The sequence below is a fragment of the Maylandia zebra genome, linkage group LG3, assembly GCF_041146795.1.
Source record: "Maylandia zebra isolate NMK-2024a linkage group LG3, Mzebra_GT3a, whole genome shotgun sequence".
Classification (NCBI taxonomy): domain Eukaryota; kingdom Metazoa; phylum Chordata; class Actinopteri; order Cichliformes; family Cichlidae; genus Maylandia; species Maylandia zebra.
The window spans coordinates 20,070,548-20,082,022 of record NC_135169.1 but is presented as its reverse complement, the minus strand read 5'-3'; the positions used below and the strand labels follow the sequence as shown (position 1 = coordinate 20,082,022).

The following is an 11,475-nucleotide window of genomic DNA, read 5'->3' as shown; positions in this document are numbered from 1 at the left end:
ATAAAAGCATATAAAAATATTTCATGGGGTACAGGTTGATCCAGTGTAAAGTAGTTAACTGTAAGAGTTTTGTTTCAGACTGAATAGTTTTAGCACCGGGGTAATATCGTCCAAAACTGTAATTTCCTCCTCAGAAAGGTCAGATGCCTTGTTAGAGTACTTTCACCTTTTCTTTTACCTGGTCTATAAAGGTTAGGGCCACATCCCGTATCTTCTTCATAATTCCTGTTTCTAGCCTCCGTGTGATTGGCTGAGTGAGATAGATCAAAGATATAGCAGAGCTGCTAAAATTAGTTCAGCAAACTCAGAACGATGAGGTACACACACAGCTGACCAACACCTACATATTGTGGTCACTCCTTAATCTTATTCACAACTGAGGATAGCTGCAGCAGGACTGTATGGGTCATGATAAAAGGAGTAGAGTGTCAAAGCAAAACTCTCAATTTACTGCTCGATCTACGTCTCTACCCTCACCTACAGTCACGAGCTCTCGTAATGACCAAAAGAAAGAGGCTGTGAATATGAGCAGCAGTGACTAGGAAGCCTCCTGGATTAAGTTTTTTGGGCACGTCATACATGAAGAAGGCCCTGGGGCAGATGGGAGACATTTTTTCTCAGTAATTCAGGACTTTAAGGTCTTGAGTGTGTTACGTCCCTCTGCAGCCCCTAATCTCCTCAATGTTTTCAGCCGGTGCTAATTGATAAAAGCATACCTGAGGCAAGCTTCCCGGAAGCTCACTAGTCTTTGCCTCGGTGGCACCAGCCATTTTAGCCAACCTGCTATGCCATTTTAAGATAAAACCTCTTCTCACTACCACTCTGGTATTCGTCTCCTTTTTTATGTTGCGGCTTTTGAGCTGGGCCGTAACAGGGTGTATGAAAAAAACTGAGCTAGACTGGTCTAGATTCATGAAAATATTTCCCCCCTCATCCAAGAGAATTAGTCACTTCTAAAACTCCAGGTATTTAAACCTCTACGTGGTGGTGCTGATGATCACTGACCTTTTATTAATGATGTGTTTCATCATATCAGCCAAAGTATAAACAAAACAAAACCAAAAAAAAGGTGTGATCATTGCCACTGTGCGTAAAACCACTGTGAGAACCATCGTGTGACCAGGTTAGGTCACCTGATGCTAAATGAAAGCAGAGGTTGAAACACCTGGTAAGACAACCCAAGACAGCTTTGTACTACAGATGGTTGATAGCTGGTGACATAATCCACCACCTCTGTTCAACGTTCATCTGAACGTAACATTTGCAGTGGGAGAAACATCTCGTCACTCATATAAGGGACTTCTTCTGTCTCAGCTGACTGTTTGTGTTCTTGGTCCAAAATGTGAAGACTGGCCTCGTCAAAGAGGAGAAAGGGCACTCTTGATTGCCACTCTCACCTTGCCTGGGGTGACCTGAAGAGTTTCACATGGGAACACAACGGTTTTCCTGAGGGCCCACAATTCATTAACAACAGGGAGCACCCCCAACACAGCCTGTCCATACCTTGTACTCAGGTAGGCGCTACAGGAGTCTGAAAGTCTGACATTTTTAAATAAAAGCAGGCTTTCATCTGCAGAAAGCAAACATTAGGAAGAGGTTCATTGAAATAACCAGATGGTGGCTCTTATTCTCCAGTCTACTACTGAAGCATGACAGAAGAAGAAGAAGATGATACGATTTAAAGAGTTCCAGTCAAGGCTCAAGTGATGGGAAACCCCCTGTTTTTTTCTCTTTCGTGAAGGCTTGAGTCATGTTTAAGTGACACGTTTCACGCATATCATCATTTTTCTGAAGTATGTTAGTTTATGTTGAACCCAGTCAAGTGTAAAACCTTATTTTTCATATTTCTGCTTTTATTCAACTGCAGTTTAAAAATATGTAATATAGTAGTTCACTGTTAGACTGATCATTAAATGGTTAAACAGTGGTAACTTGCACACTGACACGTTCCCATTACTTTTTTTTTTCTTTTTGCCTGTCCTGTTCGGTACTTTAGCATCAGAATTGTTGTCTGAAGGCCAGGAAAGATGCAAGTGGAGAAAATATGCCAATGCCAAATTTTTTCACTTGATAAATCTATATTATCATTGTTTATTTATTTTATTTTATTTTATTTTATTTTAAGAAATTAGAAGACACTGAGAAAAAAAAGGAGAAAACAAACGAGAGAACAACACAATATAGAGACAACAACCTAGATACGTGTAAGTAAAAGTAAATACTAAATATTGAATGTTATTGAGCAGCACACAGGTCCGACAGTGTACAATATGCTTTAATGTAGCAGCCAAGGAAGATATAGTTTGTGTCTGTAAGCACTCACGTGTACACCTGTGTGCGTGAGCGCTTAAGTTCAAAAGGTTTCTTATGCAACGATCTCCTTTGTTATTTTCTTTTTCAGCAAATCTGTGGTAGCAATCACTGTCCAGCTTTATCCAAGATTTAACAACTGGACAAATGGCCTCGTGTTCATCTTTGGAATATTTTGGGTATAAAGAGAAATTCATGGTCGACATCATGCCTGCAACCTGTCCATTCCTGTAAAACAAAGCCCAAATAGTCATTCTTCCACCATCATTTGATATGCTGTGTTTGGTTTTCTCCAACACACTGCTGTGCATTACAGCCAAACTTTTTAATAAGAAGCTTTCTCCCGGTAACCTTTCCTATCAGTGTACTTGGACTGTAGAGTCTTCAGTATATATATCTTACAATCAGAGATGGGCTTACTGTAATCCGATTACTTTTTTCAAGTAACGAGTAAAGTAAGGGATTACTATTGCAAAAACGGTAATTAGATTACCGTTACTTTCCCGTAGGAACGCTGCATTACTAAAACCGCGAATTTTTTTGCGAGAATGTCTCATGACAGTGACGTAAGCGAGTGCGACGTTCGTGACAACAGCTGTGTGCAGATCAACAATGGATCATATATCGAGTGCGGGAGAGAGTATGAGCGTGCAGCGTTTAAAGCGTGGAAGCACTGACCTTACTTTGAGTTTGAGTCCATAAAAAGTGACAAAAACATTAGTGTCCGTTGTGCGTGGGAAGAAAACTTCTTTTTACAGTGAAAACTCCCTAAACTTCCAAGCAAGCTCCGAGTGCGCTACCACGTAATGGGAAATTCACAGTAATTAGTTACTGATTACTTGACCAACACTGCTTACAATAACATCACCTTCAGTGCATCCTGTGTTGGACATGTGCCATTTTAGCTCTTTATGAGACTCTTGTGGTCACAGCAAACGCTGGTTTCCTGAGATGACCATATTAGGGAAATCACCTCCCTCTGATCTCAGACAGAGCAAAGAGCAGAAAAGAAACTATGTTTAATGGCATTTTACAGCATTTGGCATCATTTGGCAGCATTTGTTTAATATGAGCATCCGCAGTATGTGTAATAACAGAAAATGAGCAAAAGCGGAGAAAGTCAACTTGGCAATTTTCCAAAATATTTGCCCTTATAAATGCTTCCACCTTCAAAGGTGGTCTAACTTTTGAAAATGTCTTTTCAAAAGTGAGTTTTAGAAAATATATTCACAGAGAGCTGTTGTCACTCTTTACAGGATCCAAAGACTTTCCAAAACCAACCCTCCAACACAGCAGCACAAGCAGCATTAAATATTTTCCACTCAGCTATCAGTCGTGTGGTGTGACACCTCTCCCACAGTTTGAAAGGAAGTCACAGCCCACTCTAACTGATAACAGCAAAACATGTAAGGGTTATCCTTTTAATCACCTGAGCTTACATGGCACTGTGCAGATTTCTCTTTTCCTTTTAAACAAACAACCTTTATTTGTCACATACACAATCATACAGACTACAACATGTAGTGAAATGGTTGGTGTCCGAGCTGCAGACAGGCTGCAGACGTAGCCGTGCCATGGAGACGTTTCCTCTCCACCACAAGACATTTGTCATGTGTGGTCTTCCTCCTTGTCAAAAATGTTCAGTTTGAAGAAAGACCATATTTTAAAAAGAACAAAAAATTAAAAATACACAAGAATATCTAGTAAAATAATCCAGATTTTGTTTATCCATCTGTCCATCCCAAACTCCTCCAAGCTCTGCCTTTGAGACACTGTAGGTGACTTATATTCCTATTTTAAATTGACCTAGAGGACATTTCTGGGGCATTTGCTGAAACTGAAGGTCTTTTGGAAAACCTAACTTTGTTTTGCTGATTATGAGCAACACTTTTCACTTTTAACAGTTTTCCCAAATATGACTCCGATCTCTGGTACAATATGTTGACAGAGATTCAAATCTAAACAAGAAACAAAAAAGAACATTATGCGTCTGATGTTTGATTATCAATCATCAGGTGTTGAGTGGCACAACAACACTGAAAAGACCTGTGATCCATAGCAATCCTTTCTCTGTTCTCAGTCATTTGCTGCTGCTTCTACTTTTTTTTAGTAAAGATAACAATGGCTCAAAGTGCCTGCCATGAAGAGTATACCCACAGGAAGTGTTGTGCCTCCACAGTCTAATAAAAGAAATGAAACCAGCAGCATGAAAAAAGTAAAAGCGTGAAATGTGTTAGAAAGTTTACGTCAACAATGAAATAAAGTAAGACAGGTCATTAGTCTGAAAAAACTCAAGGCTCAATCCTGCACTCCTGCCAGCTGTTCATGAGCGAACTCGATTAAAGCTTAAAGTACTTATGAGAACCTGAGCCTTAAAAATTATGCATTAATCTTAAACACAGGCTTAAAAACTCTGCGATAGGCCCTGGGAAGATGATTTATGCGTGTGTGTGTGTCCTTATCACCGTGTTGGATGCAACACATAAGTATAAATCCCTTGTGAAGTTTGGCTAATTTACCTAGTGTATATCAAGCCAAATGTTATAGTTTAATATAAGATATCTATCCACTCTAGTCAGTTCATCATGGCAGGGTAAACCGTTCATATGTGCGTATAAAAAAAGTTTAATCTGATTCAATTTCCTCTATATACACACACACACCTACGCATATCTATTTTTGTGTTTTTATTTTGGACTTTACTGGGGTAGTTCAAAATCATTGTTATTTATCGTATACTCGACCTTGGTGCAGCCTGTCAAATTCACCCACATCTGCATCAAACATCTGTTTCAGTTCCTCTTTCCTTAAGATAATATCTTCATGATTGGCTGCCCTTTACAAACAGAAGGTTTGATAAGCAGGTGGGTGGAGCTCCTCTTACAGAGTTATCATGTTTCTCAAGAAGCACAAACCAATCAGCCAAGGAGCAGCCGTTGGCTTGCGATGTAAACTACATAAGAGGCTGATGCCATTGCTAGCATTCGTGACTGAGCATGGGTTTAATTGCATTGTGGTTGTGTCCTAGTGTTTCATGTGGTGCCAGTGACAATAGAAACAAGTACAATTATGAGACTTTTTCTCTTTATTCACTGCTCTGCTTATCTGGCAGCTGTGCGTCCTTATATTAAAGCTATGGCTGGCGATGTGTCACCATAGACGGTACTGATTGATGGTGCTGAGCAGGCTAGTTGCCGAGTGCAGCGTGAAATTTCCATGGAGATGCATCGCAGGTTAAGCTGCAGGTTTTGTCACAGCATTTCAAAAGGGGTGTGTGTTTAGGTATAGGGTTTGTGGAAGGTTTAACACAGAAGAATAAACCCCCTGTAAGTTTGTGCCCATCAAAGAGAAAGAGGTCAGCAATGTGTGAGAACATTTGACCAGTCAAATAAGTCTGACAACACACTAGGAAATATTTAATAGTTGATGGTGCTCGTTAATCTGAAAACTCCTCTCTGCCCACTGCTTTTATGGAAAGTTGCACACAAATTTTAAAACGTGTAATGTCTGATAGGACAGCCAAGCTAACACTAAATGACTTTGAAGGTAGGAAGGGTCCAGTGAAAATCATTTTTCAAGGTGCATTTTCTTTACATTTCACCTGACACTCAAAATTCTAGTGTTATAGTAACGTTACTATAACACTAGAATTTTGATTAAAACATGATTTAAATGATTAAATCATGATATGCCATATACATTTTCCTTATGAGATGAATTGTCAGTGCAAACTCTCCACTCACACTCCACTGACTAAAACAGTCACTTTATCAGAAATGTTTTGGTAGCAGAGGAGCATGCTGGGAAATGTATCACTTATACTTCCGCACCTTGTTCCTTGTCAATTTGTGCAAAATGTCTGCAACCCCACACACCTCAACTATGTTCCTCTTATGGAGAGGTTATCCGGTAGTGCTGCATTTTAATTGTGTTTAGCAAGCAAAGCAAAAATGTGCCTGTCAAAAGAGGAAGGAAAGAAGAGAGCAGGGTGAGGACAGCACCAGGACGTGAGATCTGAGCAGTGCTAGGCCTGAACGATGAAGCTCAGACGGCTGCATAGCAATGAACCATTGTTACCACTTACATGTTAAACACGTGCTCTCAAACTGCAACATGAGTGTGTGCATGTAGCAGCTGCTCCAGTGGAAACGATCACTGAGTAAGGAATTTTCTAAATGAGAGTACTTGTTGTATGCTGACTCATCATGTCAGTTTGTGTTTTATTATGACTATATGCTGCTAGTTTTTGATTTATAGAGTGTGTGTGTGTGTGTGTGTGTGTGTGTGTGTGTGTGTGTGTGTGTGTGTGAAAGATACGTTCAGGTGTAACAGGGCTCATCACAGATGGAAGTGAGAAAACAAACCCTGAGTAACCCAACAGGAATGGGACCCGTGATGGAAGAAAATCCCGGCATCTCATTTGCTTCTTCTGCATTAAACACGAGGTAACAGCACGTACATGCGTGAAAGCTGGAGACGGGGACGGTCACCCACTGGTGACGCAGCCACCCCAGAGGTCTAAATCAGTCGTAGCTCACTCAGCGATCACCGTGCAGCAGCGCAATACGAGGAAGTGCGCGTGCCCGTGAGCCGGTGCGTTTCTCTTCATTTCCTGAATCCCGCTCCCGAGATTCGCAACGACATGGGAGGCCCACGGACTCCAACCAAGTGAGGAGAAACTGGGAAATGAGGCGCGGAGGTAAGGGATCCTTTTTTCCACAGACACCCAGCGAAGTTCCTGTAAACTTTTTGCCTTTTGTGTTCTGCTGTCCGCAAACGAAACCGCGGACCTGCGAGTTTAGAAGTGCCGCTGCTAAACTCTGTGAGTTTAAAAACGCTGTGAGTTTAAAACAGAGGATACGATGCAAAAACGCTCAATAACGTTGAAACTTTCATTTTGTGGGGGTGATGCTGCAGCGTATAAACAACACCAGTGGACCTGCTTTCAGCTGCTGCTTTGTAAAATATCCATATTAGTATTTAATCGGACAGTATAGATTAAAAAAAATATAGTATACATATAGTATGGTATATGTAGTAGGACCGTGTAGTATCACCTGAGAACAGGTGTACAACCCGCGATACGCTTCAAATCACCGGCGTGCGCTACCTTCCCTCTGCTGCATTTAAGTGCGGTTGGAAAAACTTAACGGACACTACTGTGAAGAATCTCGGCCTTGTTTCACATCCAAACTGTACCCAAGCAGTAAAGGGTTTATGCTTTATGGGCGAATGTACTGATTATATGTATTCTGTGGGGACTATTCATAGTCAAAGGATGCTTTACCGCTTGCTGAAATGAAAATAAAGAAGGTAGAAGGTGAAGACGGGGAACAACTTGACCTTTGACTAAGGAGCCACAGTGCACCAGTAACAAATGTGCTTCATTGTGCAATGCCAGTAAGACAGGTGTTGCCTTTGTCACCCTTCGGGCATGAAAACTGTTAACATGTTTATCCCATACATACAGTTATATAAAGGAAACCGTTGACATGTCTCTGCAGACACATGCATGAAGGCAACCTGCCAGGATTTTGTATGTTTATATTTTGATAAGTTGGCACGGAGATCCAGACGACACTACTGTAACACTGTTGTATTGATGGCGTTATATCAAGTAATCTTATCAGATGTTATTCGCAGTGTTATTCTGCATGTGTTTAAGGTTTTAGATTAGCGTTATGCATTTTGACGCATTAAACAGTCACATGAGACCAAAATAAGTTACCTCTTCTGCTCTGCCTCAACCCAGCTTTGTTTTTTTTGACTCGTTTTTGGTTCGAGCAGCAGTAACACGTGTCTGACGCACATCGAATGCCACCAGGAAGTCACCAGCTGGTTTTTGGACTCTGGCAGTTTGAAGGGCTCTATGAATGCTTGCTCAGATGCATCACACAGACACATACCTGCTGGTTCATGCTAAGTGACAGACTCTGAAATCCTGAAGCATATTATTTGTCTGCTAATTCAATAAGGAGCCAATGTTGTGAACCCACTCAATGGGACGCTTGGCTAATGCAGCCTCACAAACAGGCCTCAGAAAAATTCAAACGAATGGCTTGGGTGAATTTTCACACCATGAACTTCTTAGAAACAGCTTTTTTTCCACCTTTTTTTTTTTTTTTTATTTAAGCAAAAATGTGACTTCCACAGCTGAATTTGAGAATCATAAAATTAGGAGTCCGTGGGTATTTATGCACTTTTGGTGACAGTTTAAGGTGGCCCCTGTGGGAAATGTGTTGGTACTTGAGCATTGGCATGTATTTTTAACCTCAGATGTTGCTGCTTGGTCACGCCCAACCCCATCTGCCTCCTGATGTTGAACGCTCACATTACTTGTTTCACACAGCAGAAACAAAAGGCTTCTGTGTAGTGCAGCTAACCATTTGCCTTGCGTCTGATAGATTTGCACGGAATTACTTATTACTTACCAACCAAATTTGTAAATCACCTGATAAGTTCAAACTGAGAGAAGAGCTTTGGCGGACACAGATAAGAGCACATCCTGCATCAGCTCGAGACAAAACACCTCTTTTACTTTGACATTATCGATTGACTCAGTGTTTTACTGGATGATTAACCACCACAAAAGATGTACTGACTATCGGATGTGGTTTGTAAGCTTAATATGCTACTCACCTACCCATAAATGCTAGTGACTATGGTCATTTCTAGTCGATGAATTACATGCCCACATGTTTTTATTAATCACACTCAGTAGTTTGTGCTGATTGAACTTGGGACATTGAATCAATCACAGCAAATGAACTGATAATCAGCAAGAGAGCTATGTGATCACTGCATAATGAGCTGACAGTGAATGAATAGCTTGTGAAGCCACTGAGTGCAAAGGTCATTAGAGTTCATTACTTTGTTAAAGCGACATATGTGGTGTTTTTATGGTGTTACACGGAGCAGCTTCAACTTAGAAAAAGAAGAAACCAAACTGAAATCATGTTATTCACTCTTAAAAGTAAAAAGAGATCTGTGAGCCCTTCTTAAATCTTATCCTGGATGAATCACATCTTTCTAGAAGAAAATAAACAACAAAGGCTGAGGTGTAATGAGTTGACACAAGTGAAACTAAACTGTGTTATTATAAAGATAACTGAGCGTTGCCGGTGAAATAAAGGAAATCAGTGTGCGTCGCATGTAAACAGAGACGCTGCTTATGAGCCTTGTGGCTCTAAAGACAAAAAAAAGCAGAATCAGACAGACAGAAATAAGTCATAATGAAAGCTCGGTATAGATGGCTGCACTTCCTCAGAGTACGGGTGGATGTAATGACCAAAAATAAATTCCTGCTAAATAAGGCTTCCACAGAAAGTGCAATAAAACCCCTCAGAGCTGCTCGCTGTGTCCAGCTTCCCAAAAAGCTCCGTACCACCAGAAATGTAGGAGACAGCATTTATTAAAGATAAAGTTCTACTGTGGTAGAAGAACAATGTGGTCACAGACAAAGGAGGACTTCCTGTTTGTGGCCATATTGATGATACAGACCTGGTTCTAATTTGTTTCATCTCAGGAAATGTATTAACTTTTTTGGAACAACAAATCTAAAGGTGTGTTTATCTGGAAGGAGGAATGAGTTATATCTGAGAATTTGGTCATCTCTCTTAGATCAGTTCCATACCTTTGCGGTCTGACGTCTTCCACCAATGGGCTGAGGCCGTCGGCGGGGCCAGGATGAGTGCGGACCTGCTGATGGAGGAGCTGCTAATCAAGCGTTCGCAGCAGAAGAAGAGGACGTCGCCGCTGAACTACAAGGAGAGGCTGTTCGTCCTCACCAAGAGCCGGCTGACATATTACGATGGAAGAGCTGAGGTCGCTTTCAGTTTCTGTTCATTTGTTGTATTTTTACATTTTATACAGGAGGAACAATGCGGTTTTTGTCCTGGTCGCGGAACACTGGACCAGCTCTTTATCCTCTCCAGGATACTTGAGGGTGCATGGGAGTTTGCCCAACCAGTCTACATGTGTTTTGTGGACTTGGAGAAGGCATTCGACCGTGTCCCTCGGGGTGTCCTGTGGGAGGTGTTGCGGGAATATGGGGTGTCTGGCCCATTGCTACGGGCCATTCGATCCCTATACAACCGTTGCAAGAGCTTGGTTCGCATTGCCGGCAATAAGTTGGACTCGTTCCAGGTGGGTGATGGGCTCCGCCAGGGCTGCCCTTTGTCTCCGGTTCTGTTCATAATTTTTATGGACGCAGCCAAGTGGCGGAGGGCTTTCGCTTTGGTGGCCTCAGAATCTCATCTCTGATTTTTGCAGATGATGTGGTTCTGTTGGCTTCATCGGGTGAGGGCCTCCAGCTCGCACTGGAACGGTTCGCAGCCGAGTGTGAAGCAGCGGGAATGAGGATCAGCACCTCCAAATCTGAGGCCATGGTTCTCAGCCGGAAAAGGGTGGAGTGCCCACTCCGGGTCAGGGATGAGTTCCTGCCCCAAGTGGAGGAGTTCAAGTATCTCGGGGTCTTGTTCGCGAGTGATGGGAGAAGGGAGCCGGAGATCGACAGACGGATTGGGGCTGCAGCTGCAGTAATGTGGACGCTGCACCGGTCCGTCGTGGTGAAGAGGGAGCTGAGTGTAAAAGCGAAGCTCTCAATTTACCGGTCGATCTACGTCCCTACCCTCACCTATGGCCACGAGCTGTGAGTAGTGACTGAAAGAACGAGATTGCGGATACAAGCGGCAGAAATGAGCTTCCTCCGAAGGGTGGCTGGCCTCTCCCTTAGAGATAGGGTGAGAAGTTCGGCCATCCGGGAGGGGCTCAGAGTAGAGCAGCTGCTGCTCCACATCGAAAGGAGCCAACTGAGGTGGTTCGGGCATCTGACAAGGATGCCCCCTGGGCGCCTCCTAGGTGAGGTGTTCCAGGCATGTCCCACCGGGAGGAGGCCCCGGGGCAGACCCAGGACATGCTGGAGAGATTATATCTCTCGGCTGGCCTGGGAACGCCTTGGTATTCCCCCGGATAAGCTGGAGGAGGTGGCTGGGGAGAGTGAGGTCTGGGCCTCTTTGCTTAGGCTGCTGCCCCCGCGACCCGGCCCCGGATAAAGCGGATGAAGATGGATGGATGGATGTTGTATTTTTATTTTTAGCTCCTTTAGTACTGATGAGATTATGTGATGGTGAAGCGTTCATCTTCCACTCCTACAGTACTGGTTAG

General features: G+C 42.6%; 1 protein-coding gene across 1 annotated transcript in view; it reads left to right on the top strand.

The window, feature by feature from the left end:
* The window catches only part of tec (tec protein tyrosine kinase), a 36,110-nt gene that overhangs the window by 1,337 nt on the left and 23,298 nt on the right, over positions 1-11,475 (top strand). Inside the window, exons 3-4 of the mRNA XM_014411760.4 lie at positions 6,624-7,009; positions 9,931-10,134. Coding sequence (XP_014267246.2) covers positions 9,997-10,134 — 138 coding nt within the window. The 5' untranslated portion in view covers positions 6,624-7,009; positions 9,931-9,996. The remainder of the gene's footprint in view (positions 1-6,623; positions 7,010-9,930; positions 10,135-11,475) is intronic.